Source organism: Mesoplodon bidens, assembly GCF_964165515.1.
Source record: "Mesoplodon bidens genome assembly, chromosome: 1".
In the NCBI taxonomy this organism is placed as follows: Eukaryota; Metazoa; Chordata; class Mammalia; order Artiodactyla; family Ziphiidae; genus Mesoplodon; species Mesoplodon bidens.
The window spans coordinates 32,143,304-32,166,323 of NC_138176.1; the positions used below are offsets into that span (position 1 = coordinate 32,143,304).

The 23,020-nt window shown below is 40.1% G+C and overlaps 1 protein-coding gene across 8 annotated transcripts in view; it reads right to left on the reverse strand.

Moving 5' to 3' along the window:
* Positions 1 to 703: 703 nt before the first annotated feature.
* Positions 704 to 23,020, reverse strand: part of LCOR (ligand dependent nuclear receptor corepressor) — a 129,721-nt gene continuing 107,404 nt past the window's right edge. For all 8 annotated transcript variants that reach the window (XM_081243968.1, XM_081243969.1, XM_081243971.1 and 5 more), the window contains one exon: positions 704 to 10,755. In XM_081243968.1, the coding sequence (XP_081100094.1) occupies positions 6,432 to 10,755 (4,324 nt within the window). In that variant the 3' untranslated portion in view covers positions 704 to 6,431. The remainder of the gene's footprint in view (positions 10,756 to 23,020) is intronic.

Sequence of the window (23,020 nt, forward strand, 5' to 3'; positions counted from 1 at the left end):
ATCTGGATTAGAGGTTCAGACAGGTAAAAAGACCAGCTATTTATATTCACAAGTAATGACCGAAGCTTGGGGAGTGATAAACTTGCAAATATACTGCACATGAATATACTGTATAGTTTCTGGGGGTGGAACTAACATGCTCTCTGCCTGCCGGGGGAGGCACTATTCTAGACTTTAAGTTCATGAGGAAATCCATTTGTGTTGAGCACTGCTGTAGGGGAATATCTCTCCATGAGAGTCAAGTTCACCCTGACTCATAAACACGAAGACAACTGTAGTACTTTTAGTTTAAAAGACTTTGTACTTTTAGCTTTAACTAGTTATCCTAGTAGATCAGATTGAATGTCCACGATTCAACAAATACTCAATCCACAAAGGGAGATATATTTTTTTCTTTAATACACGAGCATTAGTCGGGAATAATGTGGAACAGCAGCTGTGTGCTAAGATCGAACAGGCAGAAACCGTGCAATCTAAAAGGAAAGAGATGTTGCAATGCTGGACTACATAAAAAAATAAGTTTGTGCCTAACTGGCCACACAATTTGATCTTGAATGACATATTGCAAGGGCCAGTAAACCTTTTCTTTAAAGGGTCAGGTAGTAAATAGCTTATATTTTAGGCTGTGTGGGCCACAAGGGGTCTCTTTACTCTTTTTTTTTTTTTTTAACATAACCCTTAAAAAAACAAGGTACAGGGCTTCCCTGGTGGCGCAGTGGTTGAGAGTCCGCCTGCCGATGCAGGGGACACGGGTTCGTGCCCCTATCCCGGAAGATCCCACATGCCGCGGAGCGGCTGGGCCCGCGAGCCATGGCCGCGGAGCCTGTGTGTCCGGAGCCTGTGCTCCGCAACGGGAGAGGCCACAGCAGTGAGAGGCCCGCGTACAGCAAAAAAAAAAAAAAAAAAAAAAAAAAAAAGGTACAATGCATTCCTCCAATCTCTGGTATATTATAAAACCATGGGCAAGTGGTTCTTTTTTTTAATAAGCAATCTGCTTCCATGTGGCTTGCCTACTGAGCACCTCATGTTAAATGGAATGGTCCCAGGCAGGTGAGAAAGCCTCTGTGTCACTTTGCTCACTGGCGAGCATAACAGCACACCTGCCCCTCTGAGCACTAACATAAACCAACAGGGCTCTGGGAAAATGATCAGACAAAGGGAAGGTAATGAAAGGAACTGGCCAGCTGTGGCTCAATTCCAAGGGCAGAAGCATGAGCAAGGATGCCTGCAAAGTGACTCAGGTGGTTCCCTGGGTCCCCAGTATAGCATGGCAAGCAGCATCAGAGTGCTCTGGGTTTCTGCCTGAGCATGACAGTATCTTTAAGCGAAGGAGGTCAGACTTTCATGTCTTCCAATCCGTCCACTGTAGAATACAGCAGTTTGATCTGACATTTCAAGGCATGAACTATATCGAAGGCTGTCTCAAAAGGCTTCCCATAATTCTGCTTGTATTAAATACAATCATCTTTTTGTTTTCTCTTTCTCCCTGAAAAGGACTTGGGAGCAAGCCTGGGGTAGAGTATTTACTGCTGGGATGTGAGGATTGCCTTGCTGATGCCTTACACAGACATGATTTCATACTCAGAAAAATTTCCAATATTTCAGTGGATATCGAGCCATAAGAAGATAAAAATTCATAGTTAAGAATTCAAAATGATAATTATCTGTTTCAAAACAAACGGAACAGTCACTGTTTTAGAGCCACTGAGAAACAGATCCTTGAGTTTTGGGGGAGGGGGAAGACAAAACCTTGGCAGTTGACAGGATTTAATCTAATCATCCATAACTTCTCAGTCACACTTAGGTTATAATAGGCTCCAATTTTCTATTAGTCTTTCTAAAGCACTTCAAGCCTCTACCTTTCAGTTGTTGGCGTGCTTTAATAAAATTATTTTGAAAGAAGAGTAGGTGACTGAAAAAAGTATCAGTGCCAATACATTTTTTATTTTCCTAGAAGCTGGCCAAAAATATTACATAATAAACAATGCCTTGGGTTTATGATTGGACTTTGTTTCCTCTCTGTGAAAAGGCTTTTCCATATCTAAAAAATGTAAGGTTCAGAAAACTGAACATCTACCTAAAGTTGTCTCAACTAATTTTGAAAGAAACAAAATTTGGCTTACTTTAGTAATAAACAAGAAGTGAAGCCAGAGTCAGGTCTATGATAAAAACTGAATGAAAGGAGAGGCCCAGACCACATCATGTTAGAACTCTGAACTCCTAGTTGCTCATGGATTCTGACTCTAAAGGTTAAGGTGGCCTCAATTTGGCCACTGTGATGGGTGATTCTAACAGGATGTGAAGCTAAAGTAGCTCAAGTTTCAGGAGATGGTATCTGATGTGCTGTGGCAATATAAAAAGAACAAAATTGAGGTAAGATAAGGAGGAAGGAGAAGAAAGGGAAGACAGGAGAAGAGGCAGAAGAGAGGAGAAGATAAACCAGGGAAGCTTTTATTTCCTGAAAAAAAGATTCTTTTCTCAGGCATGGGTCAGCAAACTTTTTCTTAAAGGTCCAGGTAGTAAATATTTTAGGCTTTTGTGGGTCACGTGGTCTCTGTTGCAGATGCCCAACTCTGCTGGAAAGCAGCCAGAGACAATACATAAACAAATGGGAGTGGCTATGTTCCAAAAAACTTTTATTTACAAAAGAATGACCAGCCCACAGTTTGCAGACCTGTGAAAGATCATCTGTCGGCCAAATGAGACCCTGCATGGGCTGACCTAAAACCAAAAGGAGTGGGTGTGGCAACTTGGGCCAGCACCTTGGGAAACTCCAGCCCAGTCCCAGGGGCAGTGACAAGACGCCAGACTCACTGAGGGTGACACTACAGCATCTCCAGCTTGCCTCACATGGTATGTTGCCCTTTCCTACCTGGCTCTTAGGTCCATTGATCAACAGGCAAACTGCCCACAAATGATGGTGACAGCTTCAGTCATCACTACAGAATTCATCACAAGGGAGAAGAGTCCAAACTTCAATTCAAAATGACCGTCTTGAAGTGACCCGCACAGTATGTGATGCGTAGAGGATCCTATTAAAAGCACCACCTTTGTGAAAGGATGACTAACACCTATCTATACTACTCAGGAACAATGAGGCACGAAACCCACAGCCTAAGATTATTTTTTAAATAAGGTACAGACACAACAGAATTGGCCTACCTAAGGGAGCTAAGGGACTAGCAACTGCTAGTTGCTAGTCCCTTAACAGACATTAATAACATTTGTATATAAGAAGCCTCAAGAGCAGAACAAAGGTTCATGGCCTTCCTGCTGCGCTGCAAGATTGCTACACATCTGAGGAAGTGCTAGGGGTGAGGCTCTGGACCCCAACTGAGGGTACAGTCTCCACGCTGTCCTCCCAAACCCAGGGAGCCTCAGGGGATAGAAAATGGGAGATAGAAATGGGTCTCCTGAAGAGGGCCTACCTCTGGGGAGCTATGGTAGAGCTTCAGTGATTGCTTCCCAGGCGTCTTCCAGCTCCTCCAGAAGCTCAGAGGAAATACCAATGTTCTCTGGTCATCAACATCAGCTCCAACAGTCATTTCACTGAGTACAGGCCCAGGAGGAGAATTCCTTTCAAATTTGGAATCCAGAAGGTGGGACAGACTGCCTTTGCATCGAGTGGCAAGCCACACTGTGACAATGGCTATAGGAAGGAGGTCTTTGCAAGAGAGGGAAAACAAGGGGAGACTTGAGACGAAACCAAGGCTTGGAGGTGTCTGGGAGACAGGTTTGCCAGCATCTGTTGTAAGTGTAAAAGGGCTTCCAGAGTCGGCCCTCAAGTTTGCTTTTTTTCTTTCTTCTATTAGTAAAGTTAACTGAATCAGCAAAAATGAGATTCAACAAATATAAAAATAATTCTAAACTTTTAGGTGTCTTAATTATGTAGAATCCCAGTCTATTTAAATGTGGTCTACTATAAAGTGTAAGCTGATTTTAAAGATGATCCATTGCATTGTTAGGTGTATAAAATAAATACATAAACATTGATACCTTATCTCAAATGCTGCCTAGAATGGGAGAGAAGGCTATTATCTTGAAGTAAGCTTTTAAAAATGAAAAAGAACTTAGAAAAGTAATGGAATGAATTATAAACTGGCAACTGGAAAAGTACCACCCACTTACAGCCTCACATCCCTAACCTAATCCAAGCACCCTTACAAGGTAGTCTATATGCAGCTAAGGGGGCACCTTGAACGTATGTACAGGGATCAGCACACCTGACATGGGCAAACCTCCACCGTTTAAGTCACCGCAAAAGCAATATCCAGTGACGACTATATGAAAAGATTTTTAAAAACTTTAAAACCACTTTTATAGATTAAATGAACATACTTAAAACAGGTTAATGCTTCTGTGCAACTTAATGCTGAGAAAGGTTGCCAACATACACACTCAGCAGTTTCATTAATATAGGTAGCTCCTGAATGGCCAAAGTCAAAGATATTAAAAGAAAAAAAAAAAAGACTCATGGGATAGAGGAGACACTACGAAACAAAATCAAGGCTTCATGGAAGATAGTAAACTTCACTATCTATAAAATTCAACACCATTTTCAATTTCCCATGAATCAAATGCTTTTCTCCAGTCCTATCCAATCAGAAGTTTTCATTATATACAGCAAAACTTTAACAGAATGGGTAGAAAACCTGTTTTATCATGATTTGAATGAACTAATGCATGAATAAAGGTACATCTGGGTTAATCCAAACAGATCTGAAGCAATATGAATGGAAACATTTTTAATAAAAAGGAGAGAGTAGCAGCTATCCATACAAGCCTATTCTGGGAAGAGAGCACGTTAAAGAAGCTGGCTGAGGCTTTAGCAACCAAGCCTTACTGGTAGAGTGGCCCAATGGAGATGTCGAGTACACACTATGTTATAATGGAGCAATGTTATAGGCACCAAGGTAAAGCCAATGTACCCATCTTAGGCCTCAAACAACATGTTACAAATATTGCAGCTCGCACTTTTGAGCCATGAAACAGAGCCTGACATGACAGAGGCCAGTGTAATACTACAAGTATTAACTGCTAGTATGGTGCTAACCAATCAGAAAGGGCACCTACTACTCTAACCATGTACATTTCACATTGGAATACCAGCTGAACATTAGCTCCTGGTACAGGGGTGTGTATGGGCATACTATGAGATGTTGGTGCTACTTTCTCCAACTGCAAGGTTGCTCTGACCTTTATACAATTCTGTGTTGTTTACACCTCTCTGAGTCTGGTGCCATAGTGATTTGGGGGATACTCATAGAGACCCTGGGCTACATTTAAGTCATCTGGCATATGCTAATTACTCAGTTCATGAACACCCTATCACACTGCATGGAGAAGAAAGAATTTTACTGTAAAACTGGGCTTGGGAGACATTTGTGGCTTATAACCACATGCAAATGCATCCAAACATACACACATATGTCTTAAATTTTTCTATTACTGAAATTAACATTTTGGCTTTCTTTGACTATGGAAGTACTCAGGGCAAGGAAAAAATCAGAACGGTCACTCTTATCCTAATTGTCAAATTACGGCTACAAGATGGAAAAAAGATCCTAGTTTTTTTGGTTTTTTTCCCCCAAAGTAGGATGAAAACCTCATTAGTGTGCTACCGATCCTGCAAGGCCAAAAATGAAAAGGATGATAAGAATCAGTAATGCAAATAATTTGGGGGATGTGAATAACTTTTAGAGCCTATAAATTAATATTAACACCTTGTGACACACCTCTTATCCCATGGGCACATAATTTAGAATACATTTCTTCAAATGACAAAAGATCAGATGAGTGACCAACAATGAATATGAATTTTTAAGACGGGGTAACAGAAATATTAACCTTTTATAATAATTATAAATTCCCTCTGCATTCTCCACATACCATAAAAATGATTTGGTTTAGCTTTCAAATATCATTTAAACAAACAAGACAGAGGGAAGTTCACTGCTGGGGTTTGCAAAGAGGAGCATCTGTTCATGTACAGATACTGCAGGGTGGCTGCTGAAAAGCTACTTTTATGTGCATGATGGTGGTCTTCTCGGCTACAGTACAAGTGCTTGTGCATCAAGTATAAAATACAAGCCTTTAATCACATAGATCAGCTTTTTAGCTTTTGTAAATTTAAAAACAAAAAGGATAAATAAGGCACTGTACTTTTAAAAACTAAAACTGCTTGGTTCCAAGTTTAAAACCCAAGGAACAACCAGAATATAATATATAACTTCCCTTACTCAGCCTCAGAGAAAGACTCTGCAAGTTCCCTTCTCCATCTGAGACGCAATTTCTGACATCTTAAATTGTGGTGTTCTCCATTAACTGCAGACTTGAAAGGCTTGATAAGCTTATAAAAGCAGATTTAGTTAATGCAAAATAAAGGGTTACTTCTATAGAACAGTTTTAACTCTTGAATACTGCCCTTCCAATCACTTTGTATCCATCCGCCTCCGTTTGCTGTGGGAAGAGTCCAGCTTTGCCTTCAGCTTTCGCTTTCTCTGGGCTGCACTGTTCTCTGGGGTTTTCGTTGAGGGTCTGGCCCGAGTCTTTCCACTGCTCTGCTTCCTATTTGTGGCTTTCTGTGGCCTTGAAGAGGACTCACCTGCCCCTTTTTGCTTGGCAGGTTTTGTCACCATCTCCGAGGGGGAGGGCTGGGTAGGTCTTTTGTATGTATTCTCTTTTTCTTTCCTGGAGGGAGGGCAGCTCTTCCCAGGTGACTTTTTAGGGATTTTCACTTTCTTCTCCTTCAAAGTCGTCTTTTTGGGCAGTTGGCTGATTCTGTCCCTTGCAGCTGGCTTCTTGGCAGCGGGGGTTCTGGTGGATCCCTCAACGTGCTTTTCTTTGCTGGCCTTCATCGCAGCTCCCTTGTCCTTCCTGTCCTGAGTGCTGCTGCCTTCTGTCCTCTTGCGTTTATTCTGAACTTCTGCTTTCGGCGAGAGTTCAGACATCTGCTTCCCTTTCCTTCCCTTCATTCCATCGGTACTATGGGGCTTAACAGGAAACCCATCTGCACCTACTTGCAGGGCAAGCTTGGGGGACATCAGAGGGTTGATGCATACACTCTTACAACTCTGTTTACTTTCCACAGCTGGACCAAATGGGTTTTCCACTTTCTCATTCTTGATCAAACGCTGCTGGGCTCTGAGCTTTCCTCGAATGTTGGAATATTTTCTAAGGATCCGGGTACTGGCAGGGGTAGGTGAGTTTGTGGGAGGATGGCTACTTCTACCTTCCTTGACCTCTTCTATGCTGTCTTCAGGATTGGGGCTGAGGCTAACGTCACTGTCATTCTCTGGCTCCACTTGGTCAGGATCCTCTCGAAATTTAGCCCAGAGCTTCTGTGTTTTCCAATTGTTCCTAGCAGGAGTAGCTCCGGGAAATTTCTTCAAGTGTTTTTTCAAGCGTTCAGCCTGTAGTGAACTGGGGTACAGGCTGGAAGGAGAGTACTTCTGAAGAGGATGCTTGACAGGTGGGATGTCTCCTGGAAGACGAGTATTGAGCTTCTTCACAATTACCAGAGACCGGGTTTCAGTTGTCTCTAAGAACCACTTGCAAACATTAGATAATTTAAAGTTTGTCATAAACAGCATCTGAACAGGAGAAAACTTTTGAACCTCCAGTGAACCCCGACATTTCCGTGACCTTTTCTTGCTTTTCCAAATTTCCTTCAGCTTATCTGACTTGTTCCTTGCTCTTGGTGTTGGCTGGGCTTCTTTCTCCAGCTGGATCCAGCCCTTCTGAACTTTCATGTACTGGGCATTGAAGTTGGCGATGAGCTCTTGGTTCTCCTCCTCAGCACACCATTCTACAAACTTTGGCTGGTCGTCTACCACTGTGTCCACATCATCCTCGTCTAAGGGATCTCCACTCTCTGAAGTTTCATTTTCCTTTGGGATTGTGTTTCCTTGTGCTGCTTCCTTTTCGGAAGTCACTTTTATAGTATCCAAGGAGTCCAGAGAATGAGCATGTCTTAGGTTGTAGGTTGAGGAGGTCAGTCTTGTAAGCCTTGGGACCCATTTTGGGGGCCCAGCAGCGTCATCACTTCTACTACTTGACAATCCAACTGTGCTAGATAGCACGTCACTGTCATCATCTTTATGTGGGCTGTCTGCACTATCCATATCGTTTACAACCTCTTCCGTCTCTTGTGCAGGAATAGGTCCTGGCTTCTCTTTTGATTGTTCTGGGAACGTACAAGGAATGCTTTCAGAGGGGTCTTGAGTACTGTTCTCACCTAATTTAGACTGAACATAGATTTCCAGTTTCTCTCCAGGCAGGGGCTGGCCAACTGTGGCTAAGGGATCACTGCTGGGGAAAATACCTTCTTCTTCCCCCTTGACTTCTTTTGCTAGCATGTTTTTAAAAGTCTGCCTGGTGATCATCCTACCTCCTTCGCCCTCCTGCTCAGCATCTTTCTCAGAGGGGTTTTCATTGACATTTGGGTTTTCAGTGTCCTCCAGAGCTTTTGTATGGAAACCTTCAGTCAGGAAGCTCTCAGGTGCTGTCCCACCAGGATACCCTTCTTTTTTAGACCGTTTTGCACCAGGATTTTTAGAAACCTTGATCTCAGCACAAGCAGAGGAAGAATCTGAACTTTGATTTCTTAGGCACCTATCGGCAGAGGAAGAATCTGAAAGTTGACTTCTTAGGCACCTATCAGAGGCCTCGGGGAATTTTTTACCTTTTTTCTTCTTGTCCAGATTCTCTTCAGGTGAGTCAATGTTTTGATCACACATATCTTTTTCTGTAGGATATTTTACATCACCATCCTCTCCCTCGAATTTTCCTGTACCACCTGGTGCCTCACCTTCCTCAATTTCACTGGGGTTTTCATTAGTCAAAGTGCTGCTTTCCTTCAAGGGTGGGTCAGTATCTAACTCCTGAGTGTCTTCGGTCTCAGCCTCAGTACCGATGCTTTGGTCTTCCTCAGCCTTTCCCAGGCTTGTGGGAGGCTCCAAGCCCACTGGGGGACTTTGATTTTCTGAGCACAGAGGACTTTCCTCTCTACTTACTGTTTCAGGAGGGGAACAAGGCCTAGGAACAACATCTTCACTGCCTCCCTCAGAAAGGCTCTCTGTGGAGGGAAGCAGGGGACAGTCTTGGGGTATACTCATCTCCTTTGTATCTAGCAGTTCAACTGGCTGTTGGTCTCGTTCAGGGGAAGATATCCCACTTCCTGTGGGAGCTGAGACCGCGGAGCTGCCTTCTGGAAGATCCTCTTCAGGAAGGTGAGCAGGGAGAGGCCACACTGGGTTGGAGGCTGCTGTTTCCTTTGATCTAGAGGAGCTGCTTGGGTTTGCGTTATTTGTCACAGGGCAAACCTCAGGCTCTTGAGATTCCTTTTCAGATGACGCATCTCTGTCTCCTTCCTTGAGGGAGGTTATTTCTTTACTAGGTTCTTCAGGGTTGTCTTCTCTGGGATGCTGCACATCTATTATAGGCTGAGGTGATGAAATGATAAGGGTCTGCTTGGGAGTGACCACTGCCTCTGAGGCCAGTGTTGAGCAGCTTGCTTTCTCTTGGGAGTGTAAATTCCTGGCCAGTGTGCGAACAGTTGGCAGCTCACAACAATCACCATTGAAAAGGTATCCTCGAGTACTCTTCCTGGCTGTTTTCCGAGAAGATAATATTGATCGTTGATTCTCAAAGTGGCATTCTGTTATTGGCTGGCTGATATAAACGACATCACATTGGTTATCATAATCGTTTATCCTCAACCCTGATGCCCTTTTACTTTTCCGAGCTGTCTTAATGGAGGTTGAAAGCATCTTGGTTCGTGAATGTCCATTAGATGCTTTGTGTACAGGTGGCATGGGGCTGGGGGCTAACCAACCGTCTTTGGAATGATCAAACTGGCTCTTATCACTGGGCTGTAAATGGTAACCCATTTTATTTCTTCCTAATGAGTGAAGATGGTTCTCTTGCTTTGGCCTTGAATCTTGTTCACTTGCCTCTAAGTCCTGGCGTAAAGGTGTTTTTGAGCTACACTGTAAAGCATTCTCTTTGTCAGCAGTTCTAGGTGAATTCCCCATAAACCCTGAGTCCCAAGCCTCTTCTGATAAAGCTTTGAATGAATTTCTTTGAGAAACAATACAGCTGTTGTTCTCCTCAGTATTCTCAGTTGCCACTTTTACTGCAATTAGATTTTCTACTAAAGCTGAACTCTGCACGTGGTCTTTACCATCCTTGCATATTTTCACATCTGTGTCTTGCTCCTGTCCAGTGGTTTGCCCCTCCAAGCTCTTAGAGATGTGGTGGAAGTTTACTGAGGAAGAATTAGATGCAGTGAGGTATCCCAGAGTGGAACTATCCATTGAATTAGGTTTAGTGGTTGGAAGTTCAGAGGAATCTTTTTGGACAACAGTCAAAGTATTCTCTCTTCCATCTACAGAGTTTGTCTCGGGAGGAGGCTCCTTTAGGGCCTGTTCTGTCAAGTGTTGAGGGCTGTGAGAGCCTGATGAGTCTAGGAACAACTCTACAGAAGTAGAAGACTTCATATTGAGACACATAGCATCCTTTTCCTTAGGTTTGGTGCCGAGCTGGGCACAGCCAGCATTGCAGGTGGAGGCATCCATTGTTCCAGAATCCGAAGGTCGCAGGTCCTCGGTGCCTGGCTGAGATTCAGTGTACAGATCGTTCAGAACACGAATGAACTGCTTCTGATGATGAGTGCACAGTTTGACCATAAACTTCTCCAGTGGGGACTTCGACTGATTGTTAGAATCTACTGCTATTGCCTCTGCTGAGTTCTCACTAGACAGACAAAAAGAAAGAAGAAATTAGTATGGTTATTTTCCAAAGAACCATTTTTACATTATGAAATTCATCAATGTTACTCATGTTGTACAGAGAATTGATACTCTGGCCAAAGCTGGTTCTAAGTGCCCATACGCTTTTTATTCAATAAATGAGGAGCATTTACTTCTTTAAAATATAAGGCCAGCCCTGTTATATTCTCAATTTTTAGTGACAACTTTCATACTTTTAAAGTGATTATTCATAAATAATTTTTTATCTTATAGAGAAGAAATATCATTGAAAAGAAATTTTTATTCAAAAATTAAAATTTTGGCCACATTATTAGCTTCAGTTGGTCAACACACACTTTCGTTTTAGGCCTGAGTATTCCTGTTAAATACTCACTGGCTCATAGATCCACAACACTGGAAAAAATTCAGACACACAGTATTACAAGTCTTGGTTTAGCAATACTTAGAGAAATTACAGTTTTAAATGGTTTCTCAGCTTGACCAATTGGCTGGACTCTATAATTCTGCAAACAGTGATGCAGGAATCCTCCTAACCCTTTGGGGCATGGAGGAATAGAGATCAATAATTTCACATTTCAGATACATTGAAAGATGAATGACAAGCAATTCCTAACTCCTAGCCTCTAAATGAGGACATAGATGTGAAATTACATTGTAAACCATAAGGCCCTGTCAATACAAGACAGTAGTATTGCCGCTTCTCAAGCCCCACCTATTACATTCTCCTAGACCTTCAATAAACATTTTACAGTAATCCACAGGAAGCCAATTCTACATTCAAGAACACTTTTCAACCATTTCCGTAAATTATCTAGGACAACTCTTAGAGTTTAATCAGGATAGTGGGGAAGGCAGAAAAAGGATGATACTAGATTGAGGACAGGCTAAAGGCAATTTCTGCCTAGATAGCCTAGTGTTTTCAAGAGCTGTTTTGTATTTCTGGATGTCAGGATTTTTACTAAGCCCATGCAGTTGCTGTGTCCCAGTTTCCTGGAGCTTTATACAACTTCTCAATCTCTCTCTCTCTCTCTCTCTCCCGCCTAATTCTTTAGGAGACTATTATCTGACTCTTTATGTAACACAGCAAAGCACCAAGGACAGCTTAATAAATGTGTGCTGAACAAATCTTGTTTGATAATATCTTCCAGCTAACTATTTTTTCTTCAGTCTTTGACTTTATCTCCCAGTCATGAAGTGCCTTTATAGGAAGGTGTACTCTAGACAGCCTACATTGGCCTCCTACCTCCCTACCCTCTTCTGGCCTCTGAAGCCGTGTGGTTTTAGTGGAAAGAGCACAGATTGCGGAATATGAAAAACCTGTATTCTTCTTGTAGCTCTGACATTTACTAGCTATAGGATCCCAGGCAAATTACTTAACCTCTCTGAACCTTGGTTTCCTTATCTGTAAGCTGGAACTGAGTATCAATATTTCAAAGGATTGTTGTGAGATATTAGATTACATAAAGCACAAAGCACAAAAGAGCAGGTGCTCAATTTTACTTTCTCTGTTCCTGACTCATGCAGATTTTTAAGACCAAGTGGTGAATAACGCTGAAACATGTCTAAATACAAAACAAAATAACACCAAGAAACGATTAATCCAATCTGTTATTTAAACTGTTTTGCAAGAAAAAAGGTTACACTGTGTTTTTATTTTCACAACTAGCAAGAGAGCAGTTTTCTTTAGTGATGCCATGGGTACCTGAAAAAGATCTACATTAGACTACAGATTAGAAAAACTAGAAATGTCTTAGAAAATGCCTACACCTCAAGGTGAAACTGATCACTGAATTGTGAATAAACCAAGAAAAAAGATTATTATAGAAGCATTATAACAGATGCATGGCTATGCTGAACATGTACATGCTGGCTATGGGGCCAAAATCTAACAAAGAGGTGGAAAGACCAAGAACAACTGGGAAAAAACCTCACTGAACAGGATACTTATGATACGTATATTTTTCTGTCTGTATACTGTCCTTCAGTAAAAAGTTTTAGAAAGGAAATATCTGAAAGGTCAACAGGAAGAAGCTCCTCCCTTCCTTTAGAGCGGGGGAGACACCAGTGACACTCTTGGGTGAGTGACTGCAAAGTCATTTCCAACTCTCGGACTCAATGAGATATACGTGGGAACTTAACAAACTCCTCCTGCAGCTGCAGACTTTGTAGCTCACGGGAAGTCAGGAGGTCCCTGCTGAAGGGACCCCGTCCAGGAGGTACCTTGTGTCCATGTCCATCACGTGCTACTAACAACATAATATGTGTCACAGGATATAGTACTGGGAGACAGTAGAGAGTAGTCTACCCTTTACTAGTTGTGTGACCTTGGCCAAAACACTGAACCATTTTGGGTCTTAGTGGAGCACCTGCCCCATCTACCACTTAGGATTGCTGCAAAAGAAAACCTACAAAGTTTACACAAATACTAGTTACCATTACTGTCAGCCAATCACATTAAACATGCTTCAGTAAGAATAACTGAGAGACCAGAAATGTATATTAATACTTTTTACAACCCCCCAAAGAGGATTTTCTAGATAATGAAAGTTTCCCCTTCAACTACCAAACATTTAAAAATTTTAAGTATTTTTTTTTTACATCTTTATTGGAGTATAATTGCTTTACAATGGTGTGATAGTTTCTGCTTTATAACAAAGTGAATCAGTTATACATACACACATGTTCCCATATCTCTTCCCTCTTGCCTCTCCCTCCCTCCCACCCTCCCTATCCCACCCCTCTAGGTGGTCACAAAGCACGTAGCTGATCTCCCTGTGCTATGAGGCTGCTTCCCACTAGCTATCTACCTTACGTTTGGTAGTGTATATATGTCCATGCCACTCTCTTGCTTTGTCACAGCTTACCCTTCCCCCTCCCCATATCCTCAAGTCCATTCTCTAGTAGGTCTGTGTCTTTATTCCTGTCTTACCCCTAGGTTCTTCATGACATTTAAAAATTTTAAGTATTTTTGATGGAAGTTTTAAAAAAATTATATCCTCCTCTGAACACAATTTATTCTTTCTTAATGACTCAGAGTCATTACCATGTACACTATTATTGAAGCTTGGCTATTATTTTTATTATACTGAACTGAAATATATTGATAGTTTTGGGGGCTACTCAATTAAGTAAATCTACTGCCTAAATACAAAGAAGTCACAGTGGCAGTCTGTATTTTATTAAAAATCTGTCTGCATTTTATTAAAAATCTTTCTTCTTATTGGCCTCCAAATAGCAGCTGTGTTTAGGAGTCCCACTTTTACCTTTAGCTGAGTACTTTTGCTCACTAGCTGAGAAACCAAATCTCAAGTGCTAGACTGGTACTTTAAGTGAAAGTAAACAAGCTCTGAATGAAGGCTTGAGGAAGAGTTTTGTGAGTAAACCACATGGATCTTCTGACAACAACTTCAACTGCTCAGAGCCCTTTATTTCTGTTTTTGGTTCTTGGATGTGTTCCTGATATTTCTGAGATAGGTGGCTACAAGTAAGTGAGATATTACTGCCTTTTCAATGCATCAACTACACTCTAAGTATATTTTAGCAATACAAGAAAAGAGAAAAAAGCTTGACAAAGATCTATGAGAAGGATTAAGAAATGTCATGGCATCTTATTGTAGAAAAGACTAAAGAGAGAAATAAATGGTTCTCCCCAACTCAAGAAGTGCACTCATGTGAAAATGTTCTGGACACTGCTTCATGGCTGTGCTCTGGAAGCAGGCTTTGGTGTTTGAAGTTAACAACATGCCTTGAGATTCGTGAAATCAAGGTGTGTGCCCAATAAAAGTACAGAGAGCTCTGAAGAAAAACTGAGGAAGCACTTTCTTCTAAAGCTATGCTCACAGAGAGTAAAACACTGAATAATGATTAATCCTTGGATGATACCTAACTTCCTTTATGGTTATGAAACTTGGATTGCTGCTGTCCCACATGTTTCAATAATTTAATAGTGACTGAATATTTTAGTCACCCCCAACCTAATGTAAGGTCTTCCAAAGGGCCATGCAATCAGCTCTGAAGCAATGATTGTGACAATATGGCTAGTCCCCAAGGACAAAACAGTCAACCAACCACCAGTAGGTATTATCTATTTCACAGCATCATGGCAAGGGGAAGTGGTGTCTTCACAACTAAGGCATACTGAAGAAACATTGTTAGTACCACTGAACTCTAACCTGGAACAATGCAGTACAGCATTTGGAGGCTGAAAAACAGCATCACAGAGGCGGACACAGACTACACCAACCTTAAAACGCATTTATAGCAGTGGTTTGGGGAAGCTCAGGAGATGAAAAGATTAAAACTGAAAATGGCAACCTTGCTTGAAAGAGAAATCAACAAAGGGTCATTTTGTGTGTATTTTCCCAGTAAAAAGGATCAGGGACAATGTACTGGTGAACCACAGGTCACCAGAGCAAGCAGTAGGGTGCTCTTTATCAGTTACATCCTTGGCCACCTCAAAACTATCAACCTGGAGTGACTATATCATTTCCTGAAATCCTAAGCTATAGTGGTTTGTAAAATTCTTTGGCAATGATCAGGGGTTTTGTATATTTACCCTATAATTTGTATCTTTTAATGACTTGATTTATCTTAGCTTTCCAAGTAGATGTAAGCTACTTGAGTGTAGGTAGGGGCCACATTTCATGTATTTCTGTTTCCTCTTAGCAAAAAAGAGGGGGAGGGAAAGGGAGCATCAATGATGCTTCCTGAGTTTGCTTCTTGGATTTTCTTCCTAGGTAGCACCATTTACTGAGATAGGAACACAGGCAATGAAGCTGGCAGCTGGTGATTGCTGGGGTATATGTATCTGAAGAGTTCTGTACACATTGAGTTGAAATTTTTATAAGATGCTGAATCTGAGATATCTGGTAGGCAACTGGACACACAGGTATGAGCCCACTAGTAGCTTCTCTTGAATATGAGAACCTTCACATTAATACTAACCTTTGTCCAAGTGTCATTAAATGGGCCCTGTTATAATAGCTAACTTTATAACTATAGTAATAAAATTACTTTTGACTGTGCTTCTAAATTACCCAGCTTCCTACCTTATTTGATTTTCTCTGGAAGTTTTTTCAATAAGACCTATGTTTAGATGAATTTTAATTCCATATCATTCAACTACTTAATTTTAAAAATTAACATCAACTTTTTAAAAGTTTCATTCTATTACTCTTTTTTCACGTTTTAAGAAAATGGGTGCTAGCCAGCTTTGCCTGAGTTTTAAATAGCTGGTCTTTACTTTGGCTTCTAGTTATTCAATTCTTCCCATAGCCTTAGGCCTTTAATAGAGCCTAAATACAACATTTGTCCTGATTTACTCTCAGACAGTAAGCAGGGAAACCAAAGAGGGGTGAGTTTCTGTCCTACAGACTACTCACTCCTACAGACCACAGTTAGGTCAACTCGACCTGAGAAGCACTATGTTTTATTTTTAGTTCAGTGATAGTTGGCATCACATCTGACTATATTAGATTTTTACAAGAACGGTAATTCATCACAGATTTTGAAATCACTTGAGTTCACGTTTCTTCCGCTCAGTAACAGGACACTCTCTAATAGTTAAAGTCAATTGTTTATCAGTCAGAAATACTTCACCACCACCACTGAAGAGCAGTAAAAGCTTAGGGACTGGTAAATGGGAGGAAAGGCTATAGAAGAAGGAAACTACCTGGATTAGTTCTGTTTCTCTCCTTGGTGAAAAGTGGCCTATATGACCTTGACCGATTTGTCTTTCTATCCCCAACTCAATGCCTAATTCTTAAGGGTGTGGTAAAAGGATAAGATAATATTCATAAAAAACTTTGAAAGGCACAGTTTAAGAATGATGTGTTGTTTCACAACCCTATCTTTAATGATTTACTCAATGATGTTTTTCTAGATCAGAGGTTAGACATAGCTGAACTCGCCTACTTTGTCAATATCACGGCAATACTTAAATCTCCAAAGGAAAGCATTCCGGTGGTTAATATAAATGGTGGATGGTCAATGCCTATGTTCTTTTAGGGTAAAAGATCAAATAGAAAAGAGATGTGGTAGAGAGCTGAAATGACAATTTTAAGAGTCTAGAATGTGGGACTGATGGATTCAGGTAGTCTCTCAGTATCTGCTCTGTAACTACCAATCATCAATGCAACATCATTGATGACCAAAATATATTCTTTTTGACTGAAAAAGATCAACAGAGAGAGTGAACAATGTTTGGATGAGAGCTAATCTTAGAAGGAGGAAAAGATAATCCCAGGAAAACAGAAGGGGAGAGAAAGCTTGAGACAATACTTTAGACGGAGTGGACCAAACAGTTAAGAGTTGTAAATTAATTTAGCTTGATTCTCTTTAAATACAGGAAAACATAAAAATGCATTGTTAGCCCTGCTTAAAGGCAGTAAGAGTTGTAATTTTTGCCAGATAATAATCTGAAATTATGTTCCCTAGTTCCTTACTTGTGGCCCTTTAAGCACAGAAAATATAAGTATGTTCAAGGGCCTGGATAAGTCTGCTGACAAGTCCTCACTCTTCACTGGGAAATGCAACCACCCTTGGCTATTTCACATCTCTGTACCTTTCATACCTGGATACAGGAATACTCCAAGGGCTATGACAAAACTGTGAGTGTGTGTGTAGTGGGGAAGATTGAGCATGGGGTATGGAGGTTTTTCTTCACTGTCTAAAAGGCCATGTACAGTTGTATGTGTAAACTACTGAACAATCAAGTTTTCTTTCCCTAGAACTGAACTAGGAGAAACAGTAAAAGGGTAGGCAAAGGTGACATAGAAAAAGTGAGAAATAAAGATCACAGAAGAGAAAGTGGCCTCTTAAAATCAGACAGCTTAATACCTGATTTCCAGGTGGTTGAAATGTTAATTATCTAAATTTGGATTTAGGTAGAATTTAGATGGATTTAGACAGAAAAAGATTTCAAAGTTGGGGTTAAGGAGAGATCAGAATTGTGGGTGATGGTGTGTTGGGGGTGGGTTCCAAATCCAAGATGTACCTGTGACTCTTCACCCTGTAAGAGTCCTCAGTGAGCCACTCTTGCTGATGGCAACATGGCATCTTGCTTAGGGTGTGGAGTGGAAGAATAGTTGAGAACTACTGATTTAAAACAAAAGACATGCAATCCCTTTGTGATAGCTTTCTAAGTTTACTGTGTTCTTAACTAAGTTCAGTAAAAACAGGGCAGAACAAAGGTTCAAAAAATTATGAATTAATACTGTAAACTGGGGGAAAGGAGAAGGGCTTCAGAGGGTGCTTACTGGACATGAAGCCATAATTTGCTAGCTTTTCTGTATCTCATGGTTTAATAAAAAGCTATTATTTAGAGTAGATCTAAATATGATAGAAGCAGTTTAAGGCTTGTATATGGTATCTTCTGTTTCTCGTAAGTTTAGCTAGATTGTCAAATTTATTAAATTACAATAAAAAATATAATTATCAAGGAGATCCTTAGGTTCACTCTTTAACATATTTTCACCCTATAGCAAAGGTACCTGGGAAGCCGAAATATAATCAGAAAGTTACTTGGTGAGTCAGAAGTCAGAGCAAGGGGTCATTAAATACAACAGTCCAATGTTTCCATCTCCTCTCTAGGAATGTAACAGGCTCACAAAACACACACTTCTGTCAAACTATTTACTTCTGAAAAATTTTTTTTCCCTCTACCAAATTGATTTTTGCTTCTATCATCCCAGGTAAGACTATGCATGCACGACCAAATTACATTACATTTGGTGTTAATTAATGTAAACAAAAGGAGGGAGGGTTCAGAGGCACTGAAAGGGGATTTTGGATTGGATGGTGTAAAGTTTAAAGATGACAGTTCCTGGAAGTGGGGGAAGAAATATCCCTAAATGATATAACTAAATACTGATTTGATGAGAACACAAATCTAAATTATTAATCTAATGAGTATTATAACTAAGAATTCTTAGAAAACACTTTGCAATAGACTTTAGAAAATACTACAGTAATTTCAGACAAAGAGGACACACCCCTGCTCATGGTTGATTTGAAACTGCAAAAGTGTCTGTCCCTAGACCTAGACTCACTGAATTACTGAAACCAGATTAAAGAGCCATCTGATCTTAAAGGCACAGCTGACATTTTAGGTCAGGATACATGGGAGCTCATGACAAGTCAGTGAGTCTAGTCTATTTCTTTTTTTGTTTTTGTATCTGTCAAGTAGGGGATTAAAATCTATGCTGTTCTTTGGGGGAAATTGCTCTTTAATTCCCTTTAAATGACCAGGACGATGATAGACTAAAAAAATACCACTGCTTAGGCAGGATATAGAGGCGCTCATTTCCCCAAGTGAGAGAAAATGTACCATATCATGATGCTCTCTTCAAGGAGGGGTGAAGGGAAAGAAACATTTGTCAAGGCCCAGCAGTGGCCAAGGACCGTGCACAGTTTCCCTGGAGTGCAACTGAGAGGAGTCAGTCCACACAAGATTTCCACTACAAGAGGAATGTATTTCTTTTGTAGTAATAATAAGGACGATAATAATGATAACCTCAAAAACCCACACTACCACTTTGCAGGGCACTGTGTATGCAGATGGAGACCTAAAGGAGGCATGGGGAGCTGACACAAACAAACAGAAAGCAAAAGAACATTTAAGAGTTCACATGACAGATCCCTGCAACACAAATGTTTTTCCCTCTCAAGAAATAAAGTGGTATGCTTTTTGACATATATTCCTAGTTTCTTTTTGGGTGAAAGGAAGAGGGGAAACTAGGAGATTACATAAATATCCAAATAAGCAGTTATCTAAGTGTCCTGAGTCTTTTGTGATTTTTATGGGATCTTCTATCCCTTAACTTTTCTCATGTTCTCTTGAGGTTCTTAATCTCCACTCTTGAAACCATACAAATCTGTGCCATAATCCTTAAAAGTGGCAAATTCTACTTTTGTTGTCATATAATAAATCACTTAAAATTGACACAATGACGGCACTCCTAAGTATTGTATTAACTAATTATTTAAAGGACCTAGACCACTTTGTAAAATGCAAAAGGACTTAAAATTTAAAACGATTCCTAAGGTACCTTATACAAGATTTAATGTTATTTCTCACGTGTTCACCTCATGAATGCTAGAGGTGAACTTTTTCACTTTTTCTGCATAAAATTTCAGTCAATTTCCCACTGCTCACAGTCCATCCTCCTTTAGCACCTTCTCTCTGTGGGCCGTGTTCTTTCTTTCTCACTATATTCTCATGGTTTGTGTCTATCTTTTATAAATAGCGCTTATGCTGCACGGTAACAGCTGACGTGGCTACCCTCTCCATTGGATTGTGAACCTTTCTATAGGTCCAGGACTTTGGCCTTTTTAACGTGGTAGCTTCACTGCCTAAAAACTGGGGCTTAGTTCATCTCAGGCATAAGTAAGTGATGAATAAACTAACCAAATAAATTACTATGTAGTGAAAATAATTTTCCCAAGACACTTTTCAAGGGAATTGAAAAGGGCAGAGGTAGCATTTTGACACGTAATCAGAAGGCAAAAGAAAAAGCTTTCAAAGAAAATGAATTCAAATCAAGGAGGCAGGGAAAGGAAGGGAATTTTGAAGGTCAGACAGTAAGAGTGTAGGCTCTTAACTGTAAGCACACAGGAGGCTGCTGGCACCAAAAAAACAAGGATGAAAAGGTATGGTTTACATAATGGTTTTCAGAAGCCATTAGAATTTCTGACTGCAACCAAGAACAAGAAATACTTTTTACAAAGTAACTCAGTACACACATCACATCCTAGTTTGTATGTGTATGACAACACATAAGATTCAACAAAACAATATTTATCCATATTATATGCTATGTACTCTGATTCTTTTTTCTTTTTAAAATGTTGTTTAGAACCCCCTGAACTGATCTTATAACTTACTAGTAAGGTATAATTGGTTGATTAAGTTTGCAGAGCTGGTCTACACAGACTCACCAATTCCTAGCATCTCACGAGAGTCTGCTACCCTCGTTATTTTCTTCTTAGTCCATCTCTATCTAGCTAAAATTATACTACTAGGTTTTCCTGGGAAAAATGTCTCAAGTCATTTTAATAGACGCTGAAATGAACACCTCTAAACTGTGCTAGCTATGATCTGATTTATCTGTTTGAAATGCACAGAACTCCCATTTAGTAAGAGTGTAATTAGAATCTCATTAAACAGGCAGTAGAGTCCCCAGATTCTTTCACTGGAAAACTAAAGGTTTGATGATTAAACACATAAGCACATACACATCCCCACAGTCCCACCTAGATCTTACACTGTGTTATACAAACTACCACCACATATAAAGAAAAATCTACAGATTGAAAGCATGTAAAATTTCAACCTTGAAAATACAAAAAACTCTATACAATGGAAAGGAAAATAAATTCTATAAATTCTTCTACTTTCCAAACAACTTTTATTCCACTTAATCTTTGAAAAGAAATAAAGAATGATTGATAAGTTTGATAATATTCCTCTCAAACAGGACCAAGAAATCAGAAAAGCAGCATTCCAGGTTTCAATGATAGTTCCAACATTTCTCTGTCTCTCATTTTATAGTTAAAACAAGATTGGCTGCCCAATATCCCAGTCTAATATAAACTCATCTGCCTCACTTCCCAAGTTCTAATCAATATAAACAGCTTCCTCCACAACTTTTTTTGTTTTGTTTTCTTTTTGTTTGTTTGTTTTTTGCGATATGTGGGCCTCTCACTGTTGTGGCCTCTCCCGTTGCGGAGCACAGGCTCCGGACGCGCAGGCTCAGCGACCGTGGCTCACGGGCCCAGCTGCTCCGTGGCATGTGGGATCTTCCCGAACCGGGGCACGAACCCGTGTCCCCTGCATCAGCAGGCGGACGCTCAACCACTGTGCCACCAGGGAAGCCCCTCCACAACTTTCAATGGGATTTTCTCACTCTCCTTACCTCTCACACTAAATTAACTCCTGCCAGGTGCTTTCACTCCTAGTTTTCATTTATTGAGCACTTGCAAAGAGCCTGGCATAGTGCTAAGTATTTTACATACAGAATCTCATTTCAGCCTCACAGCAAATCTATGAGGTGGGTCGCATAACCCCCTTTCACACATAAGAAAACTAAGGCTCAGAAAGGTTCAATAACTTGTCCAAGACCATGTGCTAAGAAAGTAGAAGGGCTGGGATTTTAAGCCAGGCCCATCAAATTCTCTCTCTTAAACTTGGGATATTCTCTACTCTTCTATGCCCTATTCACCTCTTCCAGCACTGAGTCAATAATGCTGATTTCTACTTAACAATCAAGTTTTAAATGCCTCAAATGTAATTTCTTTACTGGCAATTTCATAATACAGATTTAATTCTCTTCCTAAAAAGCAATGTAAGTTTATTCAAGAATAAAATTAGTTGATTTAATAGCTAAGATTTAATTAGTTAAAAGTGAATCTAAAAGAAAAGTATTAGATTAAATCCCTCATTCTAAGTTGAGTCAAGAGTGCCAAAGTGGTATAAAGATAAGTATAAAGGTTTGGAATCATGAGTATTAAGGGCAACTCAGTATGTGAGGAGGGCAGGCAAGTCCCTTAAAGACCCCAAGTTCCTTATTTTTCATTTTAAAAATGAAAAATTAGGATGGGACCAACAGTGTGTAATCAGTGGGTTAATAAACCCACTATGGTCACAACAATGTGAATATACTTAACACTACTAAACCATACACTTAAAAATGTTTAAGTCTGTAAATTTTACGTCTTTTGACACAATTAGAAAGAGATCTGTTGAATAAACGAACTTAAAAAATGCAAACAAACAAAACAAAAAACCTGTTACAATTTGAAAATATATAACATGTTCAAGCCTCACTCTTATAAACTGATCCAGGCATCTGTATTGTTAAAAGATTGATTTTGATTGAGACTGAGTATATCTAATGATCCCCAGAACTCTTTGTGCTCTAACATTCAAAGCAGAACTAGCCTGCACACAATCGAAACAGAAATTACGAATAACATACTTTAAAATTAATCAGAAAAAGTAACTGCTCAATCTAATTTTTGCAAAGGCAAAGCACTGTCACATTCATACAATTCATAACAAAAACTTAACAAAGTGGATTTGTTTTAAATAAAAGGCATCATTTTCCTTTAGAAAATGCTGCAAAAACTTAAGGTTTATAAGAACTTATTGTTTAATAAAGGGTTGCTACTGTATTTTTCAATGTTTGAACAGATATAATTGGTGTATTTGTCACACATTTAAATAGAAAGTTGCATTTTTAACAGACGCA